General features: G+C 41.9%; 4 protein-coding genes across 4 annotated transcripts; 1 reads left to right on the top strand and 3 right to left on the bottom strand.

The window, feature by feature from the left end:
- Positions 1–2,286, bottom strand: LOC131687757 (sin3 histone deacetylase corepressor complex component SDS3). Its single transcript, XM_058971851.1, has 3 exons — positions 1,898–2,286; positions 1,634–1,712; positions 1–1,568 (listed from the first exon to the last, which is right to left on the bottom strand). The coding sequence occupies exons 1-3, from the start codon at positions 2,070–2,072 to the stop codon at positions 443–445; spliced, it is 1,380 nt and encodes a 459-aa protein (XP_058827834.1). The 5' UTR covers positions 2,073–2,286; the 3' UTR covers positions 1–442.
- A 1,600-nt stretch (positions 2,287–3,886) lies between these two features.
- On the bottom strand, positions 3,887–6,708 carry LOC131687765 (uncharacterized). Its single transcript, XM_058971862.1, has 3 exons — positions 6,583–6,708; positions 5,208–6,526; positions 3,887–5,149 (listed from the first exon to the last, which is right to left on the bottom strand). The coding sequence occupies exons 2-3, from the start codon at positions 6,487–6,489 to the stop codon at positions 4,110–4,112; spliced, it is 2,322 nt and encodes a 773-aa protein (XP_058827845.1). The 5' UTR covers positions 6,490–6,526; positions 6,583–6,708; the 3' UTR covers positions 3,887–4,109.
- Positions 6,709–10,024: 3,316 nt separating this feature from the next.
- On the top strand, positions 10,025–11,029 carry LOC131687782 (small ribosomal subunit protein eS10B). The gene is made up of 3 exons (XM_058971877.1): positions 10,025–10,143; positions 10,412–10,861; positions 10,936–11,029. Exons 2-3 carry the CDS (start codon positions 10,412–10,414, stop codon positions 10,969–10,971), a joined length of 486 nt encoding a protein of 161 aa, XP_058827860.1. The 5' UTR covers positions 10,025–10,143; the 3' UTR covers positions 10,972–11,029.
- Positions 11,030–11,076: 47 nt separating this feature from the next.
- Positions 11,077–13,282, bottom strand: LOC131687774 (uncharacterized). The gene is made up of 3 exons (XM_058971869.1): positions 11,619–13,282; positions 11,235–11,556; positions 11,077–11,178 (listed from the first exon to the last, which is right to left on the bottom strand). Exons 1-2 carry the CDS (start codon positions 12,968–12,970, stop codon positions 11,466–11,468), a joined length of 1,443 nt encoding a protein of 480 aa, XP_058827852.1. The 5' UTR covers positions 12,971–13,282; the 3' UTR covers positions 11,077–11,178; positions 11,235–11,465.
- Positions 13,283–19,553: the final 6,271 nt, after the last annotated feature.

Raw genomic sequence — 19,553 nt, forward strand, 5'->3', positions numbered from 1 at the left:
TCAGCTTTTTAAAAATTTATTTTCAATCACATTACAGATGCAAATACGGCAAAGCTTCTTCTGTCGTTTTTTTGTATGTAGTACATTTAGATCTTACGTGTTTCATTTATTTTTCGAACTCTTATCTTCTGATCATACTCCATTTTTAAATAGTTGATCGAGAACAATATTGTTCCAACTGCCGAATACGAGAAATAATAAGCATCGCTTATCTGTCTCACCGCTCTTCACGCCGAAAAATACAAATAAATTTCTACTTTCAATTCGAACCCAGGCTTGAAACTTGAATAATAATAATAATACACAAAGGAGACAGATTCCAGCAGAAGAGAAAAGATAAAAAGTGACATTGTGAGATCCGAGATTGCTGTGTCAAGACGGGGGGAGGGGGAACAAAATCTGACGACGCTCCAGCGGCTGTTCCACCGAATCGAATCCCACACTAATTGGCACGCCTCTTGATGGAAACCTTACCGCGGCTCAGCTGGCTGGTGAAGATACGAACCTTCTGACCATCGGCGGTTTTCTTCACCCAGATGGCTTCGCTGCCGATGGCGCTGATGTTAGCCGAAAAGCGCGGAATGTCCTTCCCTTCGACGTAAACCGGCTGGCCGCGATGGAACCAGCGGCGTTCGTACAACAGTTTGCCGTCTTCGATCTTGGTTTCGACCAGTGTCTGCTGGGATGACTGCTGTTGTTGTTGTTGCTGCTGCTGCTGTTGTGACTGTTGAATTGTTGCAACCGGGTGACTGCTGTTAATTGGAGATTGAGCCAGCGCGGCTGGCAGCGGCGGCGGTTGATGGTTTTGGTTCTGACTTTGGCCTTGATGAGGACCTGCGTTATTGGAATTCAATAGGACCGGTGGTTGATTTTGGTGCTGTACGACCATCGGTGCCTGCGAAGGAACGATAGAAATGCTGACGTCGTTCGAATGAGAAGCATTTCCAGCTGCCGCAGAGTTGTTGATCTGATAGTTGTTCGGCGTTGAGTTGGAAATGGTAGCAAGTGCTGTACTTTGAATAGTTGGGTTTTGGATGTTCCCATTGCCGGCAGACGAACCCGAGAGGCTATTCGTGTGAGGGCGAATGGTTTGTACAGGTTTGCCGCGGCTGATCAGCTTCAAGTCGTTTTCCACTTCCTTCTCGTCCAACAGCAGGACCAGCTGGCCGCTTGTCGGTTTGCGTCGTTTTTCCGGTACCGGGAGTGGCTCGTTTGGTCTTCGACGAAGCTTACGTGTTACGGTCGGTTTCAAATCAATTGAATCGCCAGTTAGTTCCATAGTTGCTCGCTCATTCTCAATCATTTTTCGTCGGTCCTCAAAATCCGTCATCAGATTTTCCCGCAGATCAATCTTCTTTTCCTCATACTCTTTCACTGCGGCATTCTTCTCCAGGATGTAGTCACGCTCAACGCAACTGATCAGGTACTCACGGTAGATGTCATTCAACCGCATTCGTTCGTTGTACTGATGCTCGAGTTTCTTTACTCGCCGGAGATACTCGGGATGGGTTCCCGAGCGCAGCTCTTCCAGTTGCTTCTTTAGCGATGCCAGCTTGTCCTGGTACATTCTGTGGAAGACAGATTAACATAATCTATTTGTTTACAAACAAAAAAACTGAACAATAATACTAACTGTTCTTTGATTTCAATCGGTTCGTCTATGTTTCGATGGTTGCTGGAACCCATTTCCGTCTCGCTAGCCTCCTCCGTGTCTGCAAAGGGAAATGAAAAAAAATTGAGTAATTTTCAAAAATTTAATTTTCTTCGAATATGATTCGCCATTGTAGCGAATCCAACAAAAATAACAACAGCAAGCGGTGACCCTTCTTTATCGTAGCTGTGCTCTGCGACCATTTTCTAATGACCCACAACAGAAGGAAAAGAAAAATAAACTTACCTTCCTCGCTGTCGTCGATAATGTCCTCATCCAGCAGGGGTACTTCCTCGAACAGGTCCTGCTCCAGGATATCCGCATCTCCATCGGTTTCCTCGTAATCGTGCTGATTGTTGTGATGGCTCATACTGGCAGTGCTGTTGTTCGTGTTATTCATGTGTCCGTACGACGAAGACATTATTCTGCTGTCTCCACCAATAAGTATTATAGATTCTCAACAAACAAATTGGTTTATATTGATTAGTTTCACTGCAAAGCCCCCCACAGCTACCGAAAAGAATCCAACCGACCGCAAACTGTTACAGCGAAAAAAATGTCGACCAGCGAGCGATTGAATCGTTCTTTCCTCGCAAGCACAAGATGGAACAATGAATGACGCTTGTCCTCCGCAGCGAAAAGCACTCTCTCGCGATTTGACAGATGATGGACGCGGCGAAACGGAGCGTACAGGTGCCGATAAAGAAGATCTCGGATCGCATTCGCATACAGAGGTACAACCCTGAGTAGAAGGTTTGCCGGTAATATATCAGAGATGTTGGTGTGTAGAGATGAGCGGGGATCACAGAGAAAGAAAACACGATTTTCATCGTTAAAATCGTACCTAAAATAACGGTTCCAATCTAGGGGCAGATCACTCTAGAAATGCACATTAAATTAGTGATGGGCATTTTGAAATATAAAATCGATTTTGCTAACAAGATCGGGGAAGATCGAATGAAAAAAAATTAATTATCGTTTGTAAAAAAAATTGTATTTTTCAACGAGAATTTTGAAAGGAACCGATTTACCAGATCGATTTTTTTGAGTTAACAAAATCGAAGTTGTCAAAAGTCGGGCCGAAAAGATCGGATGCATAAAATCGATGTTTCGAGACAAAAAGGTCGATTTTGAAAAAAATCGCATTAACATCGCCCATTCCTACATCAATTCGACATAGATTTTTCATTAGGGCTTAAATCGCAAATGTAAACAAACTGCGTTTTCGCTATTACGACATTATGCAACAAAAATACTACAAGATTGAGGTGAAAATTAGTTAAAATGGTTTTTAGTTCGATGTATAATTAAAGAAAACAAAACGGCGAAACATGCATTTTCTTCGAGATTTCGAGTTAGGCCCTTCTTCTCATATGGAGTATAAAGGCCAAACTTACATTTTTAGTCAGAAGCGGGCGTACGGTTGTTATTCACAAATAAAAGAATAAACGGCGGTTCTATTATATAAATGATAAGCAATATCTACTATGATCATGTCTACTCGATAGTTGTTGCACATAAACATTCGAATATTTCGATATTTTCATGAAATTTGAAGAAAAGATTCACGCGCCCTTTCTTTTACATTGGGTTTCTATGCGCCCATTTGCTGAGCCCTATTAAAAAGTATACTGTCAAGCTCGCCCATTTACCCAGCCCTACCCAGCAAGACAGAGTCAGTTTAGCCCATTTACCGCGCCCTTCTGAAAATTATGTACACAGTTTAACCCTTCCGCAAATGGTAGTTGCTGAAGGGCGAAATCACGACTGGGATGCAAATTGGGCGTAAGTATTTTTTTAGTTTCTACCTACTAAAAGCACATAGGAATTAAATTCTTTGTTATATTGTCATAAGGTTTAACGAAAAATGCTTCCCGAAAGACACGGTCATGAAGTAATTTATACCTACAATAAAAACTACATTTAGAAAAGCTTCGTCGAATATTGAAACTGATTTTTCTCCATTTGAGTACATTGCGACTTAGGCCCTAATGAAAGATCTGTGTCGAATTTTGAAAAATTTCATGCAGAGCTTTGACGTCTTACACGCAACGCAAAATTCATTCTAAATCTCTATTTTGTGCTAAGAAAATGAATTTAATTTTGCTGATTTTGAAAAATGCATCACAAGTGTTCTTCTCCTAGGTTTTAATCGAGCAACAGGGCGAATTTAGGAAGTAACGTTTAATGGAAATATATACGTTTCATGTTGATTAATCAGCGAAACACAAAAAATTCTCAAGAAAAAATTAGTATTTATTATTAAAATTTGTTCGTCTTCAAATTTGACTACGAATTAATAAGGAATATCAAATTAGAAATCATCGGAAAGGAAAATTCGCTTCAATAGCTACTAACGATGCGGCCAAAACCACTGGGTATCTATAAAACAATAAATATGTGAACATCTGACAGCTTCGTCGTTAAATTCTGCCCAACGAGCCCCCACTGTCCGTCGTTACTTGCTGTTAAATCGGTTCCTTATGGTCGCCAGCTTTTGCACAATATTCGCCACCTCATGCCGCTGGATAGCCTCACCATCCGAGGATCCCTTCGGATCCTCATCAAGCGGATTGTTCAACGGCTGCAGCCCGTTCCTGGCGTGTGCCTGTACATGCAAAGCATACTCGACCGCATTGACAAACTTTCGGCTGCAGTGATGGCACTTGATTTCCTTCTTCGGCGTTCGAGTTATTCCCGTGTGACCTACGGTTCGTGGTTTGCCGCTAGCAGGCTGACGTTTCTTGCTGCCGGTCGTCAGCGAAGATATAGATGCTGAACTGGTATCCGGAGAGCTGCTGGAAGTTGCAGTTTCCGAAAGCGGTACATCAACTGACCGATTGCTGGCATTGCTGCTTCCAGCGGAAACCAGTTTTGACCGGGTTGTGGTACGAAGAGGTGCGGTGCGAGATGTATTCGTACGTTCGATAGAACGAACGTTGGCAGCTCGACGTTGGTCCTCCTGCTGAGCAAGTAATTTTCGTTTTTCCAACAGAGGAACTTTGAGACAGTTGTGAATGACGTGACTGGAGAGAATTTTCGCATTGGCGAAATATTTTGAACAGAAAAGGCACTGATTGTCGGAAGCAGAACCGTCATTGCTCTTGTTGTTATTGTTGCTGGAAGTAACGGACGAACTGCCATTTTGATGCGTTAATTTCCGATGACTATCCAGTGAGGATTTGAGCCGAAACGAGCGCTGGCACTTGTCACATGCAAATGTTTCCGGCTTTTTAAAGCCCGACGCGGCTACCGATGTTCCGGTCGTCGTTGGCGGACGGATTCGAGATGTAGCTTTAGCCGCCGTAGTCCGGGGAGATACTCGAGGACTTGCTTCCTTAACGGGTGCAAGCGATTTGCGCTGTTTCGCCACAGGTTCAGTTCCTTCGATCGGTGCAAGAGTGCTGGATCTTTTCCCAAGAGAAGTTTTCAGGGATGTGTCACTGCTGGTAATTGTTGTTTTAGCTGGAACCCTTAGTGGAATAATCTTCGATTGAACTGGAAAAATATTTTTTAAAACTTAGTTTCAAATCATTTATATTATTCCAAAAAGTACCTGAATTTACCGCCGGTACAACCGACCGGCGAGAGTTGATCGCCGGCAGAACAGATTTTCTAGACGCGGCAACTGTCGGAACCATCGTCTTTCGCTTCAATGCAACACCAGGCAAAGGTTTCGGCGGTGGAAGTGTAGACTTTCTGTTTCCAGTAACTTTGATCGAATCGCCAACGATGTCCTCCCGAAATGCCAACGGTTTCGTGGGTTCGGTTGTTTTCGTTACCGCAGCCACCTTCGGTGGTGGAATAGTAGGTTTTCGCTGGAATGTGACAAGATCCGATTGATTCGCCTTGCGCATCTCTTTCAGTTTGTCCGGAATCAATCTAACCAGGTTAGACTTTCGAGAGGCCTTAGAGATTGGCGAGGCTACTCGATTTTCGCTGGTCGCTGACATAAGGGAAATTCTTGTTTTGGGACGTTCTTCAGCTGACTTTGTGGGTATCAGTGACTTACGCACGCTTTTCCTTTTGTCTGATAGCGGTTTATTTTCCTTTTCCTGTTCGATAGGATTTTTCTTCAACGACTCAAAGAAGCTTTGCAATGAATTTGAGTCACGACCCTTGCTCGGAGTTTTGTCAGTCCGATTCTCCTCCTCAGGTTGGCTCACTTTAATGTCCGGAAGCGGTGTACACTTGTTTACATCCAACGTAGCAAAAAAGTTGGCCAACACATTTGCTCCAAAAGATTTGTTACCTTCCGGGGGCACAGGAATGGCGCTGCTGTCCAGCGCTATCTTTGACTCGTCTCCATCATCCGTAGAACATTCAGAAACTTTCGGTTCTCTCATCTTTTCCATCATCGAGCACGATTTTGTCTCGACCGATTCTTCCAACCTCGCCAAGCCACTGAGATTTACTTTCTCACTTGCAGGAGTTTTTGCTTCTTTCGCTTTTTTAAGCGTACGAGCCGGCGTTGAGGCTACGCCCAAATATTTGACTTTCATCTTGCTGGCGATCTTAACTGTAGCCGGCGATGCGTGTGCTATCATCGGTTTACGAATGGTACTAACTTCCTCCACAGAAAAATCGTTCTCGAGCGTTTTATCAATGGTATTATCCGATGTGCCCTTCGAGTTCAACGTCTTCTCCGCCAACGGTAGCTCTTCAGCAGCATTCGTTTCGTTGCCTTCGTTGATGGAAAAATACAATGAACATCCAGAAGTCAGACTGTCGTCATTAGCCGTTTCATAACCAACTCCATTCCCCATCGACGTCGAGCTGACGTTCAGCGGTCCTGATCCCGTCGACGAGCGGTGGCGTAGCTTCGCCAAACGGTCCATTATTTTCGTTGTTCTGTGTCGACTTCAATTTTAAATTCTGAAACGAAACTGTAAATTTTTTGTCCGGTTTCCATGGTAATTTTGAAAACTTACCAAATTTTAACCACCAGGGACGGTTTACTCGAACAGGAAAAAAAACACCTTTCGAAAACGACACTACACAAACTTGTTTGCTTGGATTAAATTGCAACCGAAAAACAAAAGCTGTTTCTTCGCTCCCGGTGCGATCACATATCAGGGCAGTCGGTAAAGCAGGGTAATGTTTTTGAATGTTTGCGTTTTTTGAACGCAACGAATGTGGCGGTGGATTCGGTCGATTGGGTCAACTGCTACGCATATCGATTCGATCAAAATTCTATCGAATCGACCTTGTTTTACATTACGTATTTTGAACCGAGCTCGAAAGTAAATTTTCGTTCGAGTTCGATCGAAGAAGTACTAGATTATCGAGAAGTGTTGGCATTATGGAAGCAAAACAATCGAACTCGAAAGCGACTCGAGTCGAACGTATTTGCTCGATAGTTTTATTGCTATCGACTATCGTTCGAGATTATGATTTGTGTATTTATTTCATGTCTTTTTTAATTTGATCATCAATCGGAATACTTAGAGAATATAAAATCACCAAAAGGTGTAAAAAGTTCCCGCGGACTTTGAGCTACTTTATGTTATTTATGTAACATACTTTTTTCTAAAAAGTAATACTAAATATTGATAGTAAATTATCCTACAACAAGTAATACTAAAAAGTGTTAAAACAAATCGATGGAGCAAAGTGAAGACACCTTGACTTGTCTAATCGCTACTTGATAGATGTTTAGAATCACAATCATTCTTGACATCAAAGTAGTGATTTACACAATTTTATATTCGAATTGATACATTTGTTTCCGGCTATACCTCAATTGTTTTCAATATTACAAGAATGTTGCCTTGAATTCAATGCCATAATGTGTGTTTTATACACCAACGTATTTAAACAGAATTAGGTGTTGAACTTTGAATCAAATTGGATTGTTAACAAATTTGAATGCACCAACCGATTAAAAATTATGCCATCTACAATTTCTGGAAGCACTAAATTTTGTAATCATTATTTTGATTGTGTTCTCCCTACCTCTATTTGTGCGCTATACCTTTAACAAAATAATTGATTAACAAGTACACGGAAAACTCCGCAAACACAAAAACGAATTTTTGTCTTGATTGTTTCAACTAAAAATGGCTATTTCAACGAGCCAGTTTTTTTATTTTTGCGTCATCAATTGCTGAAAAATTGTTGCTTTTGAAAGCTATTAGTTTCCTGAAAACAAAAATGTTAATACAAATAGCCATTTTTATTGATAAGGGCAGTTTGTTCGCTATGAATATTTTCCAAAAATGTTGAGCCCAATATAAAAGCGGCTTCGAAGTTGTGTTGTTTTAAACAATTATTTTTGATTGGTCAATTTAGTTATTATATATGTTATTTAATCTAAGTATAATTATGAATAACTCATTCTGCAGATAATATATTCCATCATGCGCCTGAGGTCCGAATAAGAGACACTACCTGCTAGGCACTACGATCTTTCGGTGCTTCATCTTAAACAGCGAGATATATTAAAATTTTGTGGTAGGAAGTTGAAGAATACAGTTATATCAAATTAAAAATAATGCCCAAGCATTGAAAAGAGGTGGTGAGGATGAGTGACGTGAACAAATTATGAACATGTTTGGGTCAATTTCTTTACCACTATTACTACCCCATAGAAAGTCCTCCCGATTTTCCCACCGACTAAATCGGCTTGCTTGGACTATGCCACCAATTAATCGGTCGATTGTTGCACCGACTCTTATGGGGGTTTAACATGGACGTCTGCCGACGCGACGACCGATTAAATATGACCGACGAAATCTGTTCAAATCGGTCTATTTCAACCAAGTAAATCGATCGATTAGTTGGTAGTTTAAAACTGGAACCAGATTCACACAGATTAAATCTGGCGATTGATATGGTGACAAAAAATTGTTCACCGACGAAACCCAACTTAGTCGGTTAATTAATCTGTCGACCTCGAAGCACCCGATTTCTTCGGTCGATTGGGAAATTTATGAACTGTCAATTTTTCTATGGGGTATTTTTATTCTGTGAATTTGACGCCCATCGAAAAAAACAAAACAAAGTGCAATTTTGTTTACACTGAAAAAAATTCTTAGGTGGAATGAAAATTATCATACAATGAACGAAATCATTACTCGTTTTCTGCAACGAAGCATTTTCGTGCATTGTAATAGTTAGTTTCGTTTATTTCACGAACTGAAAAAAATGTATCTTGATGAACTAAAAGTTGAGTAATGTTACATATTTAATGTAGGGTCATTCCACGGCAGATTTACAACCACAATTCTATTTCCTTCCAAAAATAATTCTTGCCTTCTTAGCAAAAAATAATTGACATTTATTTTAGTTTTGGCTGTATACGATAGATTTTTTCAAGTTATGGGTTTTTGAATTTTATGAATTGTACCATTTTTTAACCACTGATAACTCGGAAACTCTTCGTTGTACGGAAAATGTATTAAATAATAAAAAGGGCGTTTTCGCATGAACTCACTAATAAGAATCTGATATAGTTTTTTTGTTATTTATATTATGAATTCTGCAAATGTATGGTTGTCTATTGCTGTTTTCGGTTTTAGAATCGAGTCGCCCTAGATTCGCTCTAATGTTTACACTATCTATGCAAAAGTGACAGTTCCGAGCGAACCTAGAGCAACTCTGATCTTAAAACGAAATCAGCATATGTTTACATAAGATTTATTTAAAAAAATCGTTTTTGCGTATCACAACGATTTCTTAAAAATAATGTTATATTATGTATATTGGACCTAAAATTTATCGAATGGAACGGAAAACTATATATAGCTTAATGACCCATTAGAGAAAGGTGGGACATTAATGTCAAAATAAATAAAAACGGTGGATTTATAAACGGCCTGCGTTAAGCCAGACCGAGCTGAGCGCCATAATTTTTTTCTGGTATTTTTCATGTTAAAATGCATTTTTAGGTAACTTATCATTAGCGTGGCAAATTAAAGACCACTTATTTGCTTTCGTTTGATATTTGTGTTCCCAAAAATAGTTAGATGTGGCTGTTGCTGGTGCTATGTTGGATGCGATAGCGATTTTAGAGCATGTATCTCTAAATGGCGCTTGGTCCTCTTTGGCTTAACACAGGCCAAACAATCTCGCGCAGCAGCTTGCCACGGACAACTCAAACTCCTCGCAAGATTCTATTTTTTATTTTGTAACATTGAGAAGTTAAATCGTTTGCAATAGCATTTCGCTGTTTTGTTTTTACCGCCCTTTTTGCTAATTTCCAGTAGTATTACTTTTGATTACATAGGTGTTAATATTACTTTTGCTCTGGTTAATATTTCTAAAAAAAAATTTAATATTTTTTTCTGTCCAATATTTACACCTTTTCCCACTATCTCATCAAGATGACCTAAAGTTAAATCCCATCCACGAACGGAAGTATTTTCTGCGTTCCTCTTTGCACCAGCTGTCAGCTCGCGCTCCGAACTGTCATCGGCTGTCAAATCATGTTCATCTTCGCTCTTTCTCTTTCCGGCAATCGTATGGAATTGCAGTAACACATTTCGTGCAAGGTGATTTTTCGTGAAAATTAATTGGAAAATGATCTAAGAATCGAGTGAAATGTGTGTGAAATCTTCGACAGTTCTATCGTTGATGATATAAGTTCGAAACACGGTCTCGTTCAGTTGTCAGTTTCGCGGCAAACTCCGATTTCTGTTTAGCAGTCGCCACCGAACTTACTGAACAGTGTCAACAAGAGCAAAGAAGATTGATTCACACTAACCTCTCCCCCCCGGGGTGACAATAAAAGCTAACGATGATTCCGTTTCGCATTTGCAGATGTTTATGCCCAAAGCCCATCGCGTCCAGATCTATGAGTACCTCTTCAAGGAGGGAGTCCTGGTGGCTCAGAAGGATTTCTACGCTCCGAAGCACCCGGAGCTGGAAAACATTCCCAACCTGCACGTCATCAAGACGATGCAGTCGCTGAAGTCGAAGAACTTCGTTAAGGAACAGTTCGCCTGGCGCCACTACTACTGGTATCTGACCAACGAGGGCATCGAGTATCTGCGCTCGTACCTGCACCTGCCACCGGAGATTGTTCCGTCGACACTGAAGCGCGCCGCCCGATCGGAACCACAGCGAGCTCGCGCCGGCCAGCCCGGTGGTCCACGCTCCGGCGATGGACCGAAGGGTGGTGAGGATCGGTCGGGCTACCGGCGGACCCAGCAACCCGGTGGTCCAGATAAGAAGGGCGATGTCGGCGCCGGAGCCGGAGATATTGAATATGTGAGTTTACCTTTTGGGAGGGTTCGGTATGGAAATAAAATTTGCTGACGTTTTGTTTTTGTTTATCTTTCTAGCGCGGAGGATTTGGCCGTGGATCAAGGCCACAGTAAGGCACGGAATGTTTCAATCTGTGTACATTTAACAATAAAATATCTATGATATAAGAAACATTCACCTACAGCGGAGTTATTGGCACCGGAAAGAAATTGAATCCCGGGGAGAACACGAAAGGTAATCCGCTAGGACTATGGCAATTGTACTCGACTGAATTTGATAGTATTTCTGCGAGCCTTTTTGTCAATGATGTTTCTGTTAATCTGTGGAAAAAAGTTATCAGTAAAATACGTTCACAATGTTTTAGAATCATTCTTACAATTTGAGCTAACTCGATCAGGTGAGTTAGCCGGCTATCTCCCAGTAGGTACGCGGCTTCGGCGGCTTCTTCGAGCGAGCTGGACAATTTCTCCACATTCCTCTGTGAGCAATCGGCTTTGACCAGTATTAGCACACCCATGAAGTACCACAGATTGCTGCCGGCTTCAGTTGCCTCCTCTATTACTCGACAGGCCACATTGCGGGCTTCGTTTAGCTTGTTGGCGTTCAACTAACTGCGACATATTTCGTGTAACAAAAATGCTCTTTCGATAGGATAGCGGCTGTAGCCGATTCGTTCTTCCAAACTGATTAAACGATCCCTGGAATAGAAATGTTAATAGCGATTATGCCTATCTCGGTAAAGAGTCAAGATCAAACTTACTTGTACGCCATGTACGTATAATCCGGAGCAGCTGGGTCGCGATAAGTAGATATATCCCCGAAGGCAGGCAAAACCACCTCTTCATGGTGGAAAAGGGGAAGATCAAACAGAACGTGCAAGCGATCCTCTAGAGGTTTGTCCATTAGCGACGGAGGAATCCGTAACTGGTCTAACATGGCTAGGCCAATCAGGTTGCAGATTTCGGTTACAAACTTGTACCGATCTGGAAATACGCGATCGGTTTTAATCTGATAATAGTTCCACAGGGTAGCTTCGGCAAATTCCACCAGTTTCGGGATAGATCCTTTGTTTCTCAATTCGTGCATGCGGTCCAGTTGGTTGTGAGCGTCTCTGTAGGTCTTGTAGCGATACCTGAACATATTCTCATCCTTGTATGCCTTTGCCCTGGCCGTAGTTCCGAACTGATTCCTTCGGTAGGCATAGACCGGAGCAGCGGCGCGAAGTTGGTTTAGACTAGCGAGTACCTTTTGATAGCAATTGTCTATCGTTTCGATAAGGGCAGCTGAACTTTCTCGAGTTTGGGGCAACTGAACAACCTTTGCAAATTGTCCACCTTCTCTCAGTGATCGAAGAAATTCCAAATCTTCACCAGTTTTGTTCAGATACATCTGCCCAAGCATTCTCGTATTTTTCGCCGTTAGTTTCTTTTCGCGAATGTGAGTTTTAGTACTACCATCGACTTCGATAATGCTGACCGCATCACACTCTCCTTTCTCCCTCCGGATCTTCCATTCCGGACGATCATCTGAATTCTGAGTGCTGTCCGTTTTCTTACTGATCTCTGCTATTCTGTTTTTTAATTCATAGAGACAGTTTCCAGCTTTTCTCCCCAATGTTTTCTCGTACACCGATAAAGCCAATCTCAATTCCGCCTCGAAATCATTCCTTCGATGTCCGCAAGGAACTAGATCCTTATTTCTGAACGTCATCTTAATGTGCTCCTCGAAATCCGCCAGCTCAAACAAAGTCTTACTCTGCAACAGCGCACAAGGGATAAGTAATTCCGCGCCAGCACCGTCCTCTTGACACCTCGCCTGCGCAGCCAGTCCATCTCGGCAGCTTACCAGTGCCTCACGGAACGCCGAATTTCCCAACTCGGCGGAAGCCTTCCGCCAATGACAGTCCACGGCGTCCGGGTTGGCTACGGTTGCTTTACGCAGATTCAAAATCGCCTGCGGAAAGCGACTCTGGCGGGCGGAGTGCGTACCTATCTCGCGGAAAACCACATGCTGGAGGGTTTCCGGCCAGTCCAGTTCCAGCGTTGAAGGGGATTTATTCATTTTGATAGGGCCAGTGTAGACGTTTGGAAAATATGTTTTTGAAGTGATCATGGATTGCTACGATCGCAGTGAAAATTGAGACTAGCAATTTGTTTCCTTGGTTTGTTAGCAAAACTTCACTGTCACGTCAACCGGCCCGTCATCGTTGAATTATATCCCAGGGAAATTAGCCGAAATTCTGGTTGGATTTTCAACTAAAACTGTTGTAGTTCGCACCAATATCGGCCGTACTCTACTGTCTTGTTCATACAACTCTGCTTCGATCCGCCCTCGAGTCCACTGGTTTCCCACCGACCGCCAGATCCTGCCCTTATGGTAACACCCGCATCGGCGTATATTCATTAGAAAAAATTTCTTCAGTCATTCATGCCAAAACCCATTGGTGATGAACCGCATCAACTGCTTTTCAATATTGAACGACTATAACCCCGTCCCGTAGGCGAGAACTTGATACCCCAAGAGTTATCTAGCAAGGAGAGGTTCGGTGTCAGCTCTTCTTGATCTCCGTCGATATGTAGGTAAGCGCGACATTGAATATATGATAGCCTCCGCTTCGAACCGGATCATTTCTAGTATTTCTGCTTCCGGTTTTCGGGGAACATCCAGGCGGTATTGTCGGACCAGAATTCGTGCAGCATACATCGACGGAAGACGTAGCGTTGAGCAGTCATGATGTACGACCCCAACCCCATACTGATCATGTGCCCCACTTCCAAATAGAACATGAACAGAACCATCTAGCTCTTGACGTTTCTTCTGATCATTTTGACAGGCAGTGGCTCGAAGTAGTCTAGTCTGGTGACAGTAAATTGCCGGACGAACGAAATAAAGCGCTTTTCCAAGAGTAGAGCCGTGGCGGGTGGTTTTGGGGCAACCTTTGCAATGTAACACCAGGCACAGCTTCGTGAAACCTTGTCAGTACAGTAGTCGTAGCAGATGCGGGGTGTTGAATTGTTGGTCGAAGGAATCAGTCTACAAGGAGGTGATGAAGTGTTTGGGGAGGATCGCAGGGAACTTATCTTCGGTGCAGAAACAATATGGCCACGATTCTGCATAACTCTATTCTCATCAACGAACGGTTATTTGGTATAGATATCGCTGGCCTTATCCGCGGCGTTGTGGCGGCAATCCGGTAGCCCTTGGGTTTGGATTAGTTCACCGGGATAAACTTCGCTGTCTTCCACAGCGCTTCTTCCGCTTACCGCAACTCATCACTGATGAGATGACCGAGCTTCCTAGTTTATCCTTGCTTTCGGCGAATGTTGTTGGTAAAGCGTAGCAAGTATGCCACTGAACGGTTAATTTTGGACCAACTCTTCAGTCGGGAAAACTTCACCGCGTGTACGATATGACAGTGCTTCCTCAGTTGGATTAGACTGTTTTGGCGGGGACCAATTCTGTTTGGCGGTTTGGAAGAAGTCCAGGACCACCGCTTCGTTCGATAAGAAGTTCCGCAGAGTTAAGCCACTCTGATCCGGATGGCTGTAGCGGTTTGGAAATTCTTGCCGCTGGACTCCTTCGAATTTAGGTTCTTCGCATGCTGTGTGGAAGCTAGGGAACAAGTAGAAGCAGCATGCGGTTACATCTAGGGATAGATAACTCTAGGAATGTATAACAAATTCTCACCAAATTAGAAAGAATGCATTCAATTTCCATTTTTGCATCAACTTTGCACTTCGTCGCAGAAAAGTTTGTTTCACAAACGTCCTGCACTGACTCCACGTATATGGCACCCCTATCCCATTTATATTGAACTGACGTAAGTCAACATCTCAGCGGGCACAGAAATTATGGGCCCCACTGACAGTTCAAATTGTTCTGCTCGTTTTGCTCGAAGCTCGATTTTCACTAGTCAAACACCGTACGGCCTGATTCAATTTTTAAACATATGTTAAAAAGCGAAAATATTGGAAAGCTAATTGAAGAAATGTGTTGTTTTGGACATTTTGGTGAATATTAAAAAGTTTACACTACGGTGCACCAACAAATTAAACGAACTCGACTATCACAAAATTGTGTCGAATGAAATTGATTGTGTTTATTGTGGATCGACCCTAACGCGACGTTTTAAATGTTGGCTTGAAAATCATGGCGGCGTAGCTAAGAGGGTAACGGGACGTCATATTTTCGTAGCCAACATAGGAACTTTGCTTGTAACAAAATGAACGAAATTAATTTTAAATATGAACGAGGAGCACTCTAGTTTACATCAAATCAGTTAAAGCACAGATAACAGACGTTTAGGCTAGAACAAAATTTCTTCAAAAACCTGTGTAAACTTTCAAATTGATAAACGTTGGAAATCCGTGTTTCACTATTGCCATCTGCGCAACTGTTTGCTACACGTGTTTGACAGCTGCACTCTAACTGCATTGTATCGATCACTGCGCCATCTACAAACGTTTGCCAAACTTGCTTAGGGACGTCTGATTTATTCGGAATTTCAGTAGCGGGTATTTACACGCGATTCAATTCGAGCCTAAACGTCTGTTATCTATGGTTAAAGTGTTCATTGTTTTCTTTTGTTTACTGCTACTATTGTTTGTTGATGACATTTTAAGCGATTTTGACGTTGTCAAACTGACCCCCATCGATCGGTGGAAAAGCGATGTTGCCTATTGTCAAACTCTGTATGTAGAGATAGGGATGCCAGTTACCTGGGCGTAGCAGATAAAATCAAGTACCCATTAATGCGTAGAAAACTACTCATTTTCAATAAAAGTGGAATAACCCATTAAATGGGTAAAGCGTTTGTACCCATAAATCACGGCTTACATATACTAGGCTAGCTCGTTAGAGTGTAAACATTTGACGAGAGCGCGTCATAGAAATCGTCGACGAAAACAATAACATGAAATTCATATATTGTTTGCTGCTAACGAACGATCGGCACCTGGTAAATCGCAAGGAAGCTATGCGGATGTCCAAAACCTTTGCTATGATCAGAAAATTACGGTGGGATATGTTTTCTATGGCATGCATCCAAATTCCCGATTTACGCTAATAATCACATAGATGCACTGATTATCCACTGTGTCTAGTGTAATTATGGCGTAATTTACGTCAAAAATCCATTGCACACTATTTTTTCCACTGTAAGAGCTCAAATATTGTCAATTAACAACTTTCGAGAAATCCGTTTGTTTATCTCAACGATTTCTCTGACGTCACCGAAAACTGTCAATTCGCGGAATAGCAAGCCTCCTTTCTGTGAGCCGTGCCCATAAATGAGTACAGACCTTGTACGTCAACCTGGGTATGCTTAACCCATTATTTTTCGCAGAACTGTTACAACAAAATGCGTAAAAAATACCCGTTCATGAAATTCGCGCCAGAATGAAAAATATTGTCAATAGAATTTTTTCTGAATTAAAAAAAAAACATAAAATAACATTCATTTCACATTATTGTTTCCTTATAAAAGTATAGGAATCTAGATAGAAATCCTATTCTAATAATACTTAACAAAATAAAATCGCCAACTGGTTATATTTTTGATGGCTGAATCTTTTGGCTGCTCTAAAAATGCCGAGCTGGCCCATATTTGCAACATCCTCAGTAGTCCAAACAGCCGGTTTTTTCGGAGCATTGCCGAAATGTTCCGTTTCCGCCACGGTCTCCGATGCTGGCCGATAATTTGCAGGTTCCGCTACGATCCTACGATTCACCCATTATTCAGATCAATATACCCATTGACATTACTTCATCGAGTAGTCGTCAAATGGATAAAAAGTACCCATTGTTCGAAACAAAAAAGTACCCATTTTTTGACAGCTCGAATAACTTCCGAAAATGGGCAATTTGAATACATAAAATGGGTACAGTTTTTTTGCAGTGTGGTTTTGTTACTGTACATTTCTCGACAAACATATAATTACGACCTAAAAGCCAACTGTCAAAATCCACTTTGAATGGAAATTCCAGACAAACCGTTACTAGTCGAACACAGTTCACAACAGTTTATAAAAGAGAAAACTTTGTTCTTTCGTTTACTACCAATATGTGTGATTGGCGTGTAACGGTTTGTCCGGAATTTCCATTCAAAGTGGATTTTGACAGTTGGCTTTTAGGCCGTAATCATATGTTTGTCGAGATTTCTTTTTTGGTAATTACTTTCTGCGTTGTGCATCAGGGCACTCCCCGTCTTGTGAAATACTCAGTACATCGCCTGACCCCTCGGAGTTTTGACAACCATCGTAACCTCAATCGTATAACAGTGTACCGCGCGAACACGTTTTTACTTTTAGCAGGATTAAACCATTTTCTTTTCATTTTACGCTTACCTATTACGTTTTGTTCTGGCCAAGTTAATGGTTTCAGGAAGTGCTTGTAATTTAGTAGACGCGAGGAAAAAAGTTTGATCGAAAGTGGGGTAATTGTTCCGAATCGCGGCTTTTTCAAAAAGAGGGTTAATTTCTATTGGAAATGGTTCCAAATGGCCTATTTTATAACATGCAATGAAAAAAATTCGGGGGGAAAGCTTTAAAGTAGTTTAAACTGGAAAAATAAGTTATTCCCACTTACCTTTCTAACAGTGGCATTGCTCATGAGAAAGTGACGTTAAGGGTGAAGGTAGTGCGATGCGGCTTTGCCGCATAGTCGAGTCCAAGGATTCGAAGCGGCGCAAAGCCACTGGGAAACCGACGGACGAGGTGGTTTTGATCTTGCTACCGAAGGGTGCAATCAAACCTGTAATCCACTCGTTTGCCCAGTATACTCAAACATAGGGGCTATCCCTAGTTTAAGTCCTGAGAATTTGAGTCGGATTGAGTCGTCCTGAGAAAATGAGCGGCAGCGAAGTCGGACAGCATGGTAAAAAGCGATGTGGCGTAGCCACGTTAGGCATTAACAATGTTTTATTTAGTAACAATAGGATAGTATTTATTTACAAAAATAAAATGTCAGTGCCGAATGTAGCCACATCGCTTCATCCAAGTGCTGTCCGACTTCGCTGCCGCTCAGTCGGACTTAAACTAGGGATAGCCCCTATGTTTGAGTATACCGGGCAAACGAGTGGATTACAGGTTTGATTGCACCCTTCGATAGTAAGATCAAAACCACCTCGTCCGTCGGTTTCTCAGCGGCTTTGCGCCGCTTCGAATCCTTGAACTCAACTATGCGGCAAAGCTGAATCACACTACCTGCACCCTTAACGTAATTTTCTCATCAACAATGCCATTGTTAGTAAAGTAAGTGGGAACAACTTATTTTTCCAGTTTAAACTACTTTAAAGCTTTCCCCCCGAATTTTTTTCATTGCTTATTATAAAATAGACCATTTAGAACCATTTCCAAAAGAAATTACCCCTCTTTTCGAAAAAGCCGCGATTCGGAACAATTACCGAAAGTGGCACTATATCGCGAAGGGTCGAGGCGTAGGCTGGCTTCTTTTGAAAAGGTTTTTTTTCGGACAGTTTCCCGTGTCCAATAATCGCCACACGCCAGATTTTCTATTCCTAAGTTAAGTGTGACAAATCTAAAAAGTTCGTGTTGAAATGTTGCCACAACGAGAGCATTTGTGGACGGTAGATTTTTGCTCGATTATTATATTCTCCATAGAAGGTATGCAGTATTTATCAGCATTCTACCAGAATTTGCTCGATTTCTGTCAGGAAGCTTGGCCCGGATCGAGGGTCTGCCTCAAAGGGAAGAAGAGCGTATCCGCATAAGAATACGAAGAGTCGCAGATTTGACAGACGCAAAAAAGAATCAAGGTAATCTGCATAAGGTGTATGCATGTGTGTACAATAATATTATTGGTGGTAAACGCCTTGAGAACTTCAAAAAGGCTGAAATCACTAGCTTCTGCATTCAAAACTTTACGTTTAAATTAATTTCGTTTTCAATAATCTCTTTTTTTGGGAAGTTAAGTAGTGTTTAGGCAATTTTGATCTTCATACTATGTTGCGTTTCGGCTTCGCCTCATCAGAAACCGACACTAACACATTGTCGGAATAGATTAGCGCCGGCTTGACGCAAATCCCTTAAAACTTAAAACTGGTTTTTACCAATTTTTCCTCCTTAGGGTGAAATATAGCATAGTAATTTTGATCTTGCCAATCGTAAAACCAAAATTCTCGCTTTACGTATGCCATTACCTTACTTGGTTATCATCTTGGATTTTCGCGTCATTTGCAGTTTGACAAGACCAAAATTGATAAGACCATAATTTGATGTTGGAACGGTCTATCCCTAAGAATGAACATAGGAAGGGCAATCCCTCGGCCCGGGTACGCGCAGACCCAGTTAAACTCATTCCGGAACCGGTTCGGATTTCTGAATGGAGTCATTATGGATTCCAAATCAAATGCAACAACCGATTCCGACTCAGAATCGGTTGTTGCATTTGATTTGGAATCCATAATGACTCCATTCAGAATTCCGAATCAAATTCCGAATGGTTTGACCGGGGAGCTTTTGCAGTCAACGATTGACAAACCTACAGACACTTGATACACAGACTAACGAAGTGTCAAAAAGTGCAGCCAAACGGACTATCAAAAAGTGCAGCCAAACGAGCATGAGGGTTTTGAGAGGGGAAGTACAAGAGGAAACCCTTGCAAAGCTTCCCAGAAAAGTTCAGCCGGAAATGAACTGGAATTTGGCTGGTTTCAGCTCGTATTCCGGCTCCAGTG

Source organism: Topomyia yanbarensis, chromosome 1 (assembly GCF_030247195.1).
Source record: "Topomyia yanbarensis strain Yona2022 chromosome 1, ASM3024719v1, whole genome shotgun sequence".
NCBI classification, from domain to species: domain Eukaryota; kingdom Metazoa; phylum Arthropoda; class Insecta; order Diptera; family Culicidae; genus Topomyia; species Topomyia yanbarensis.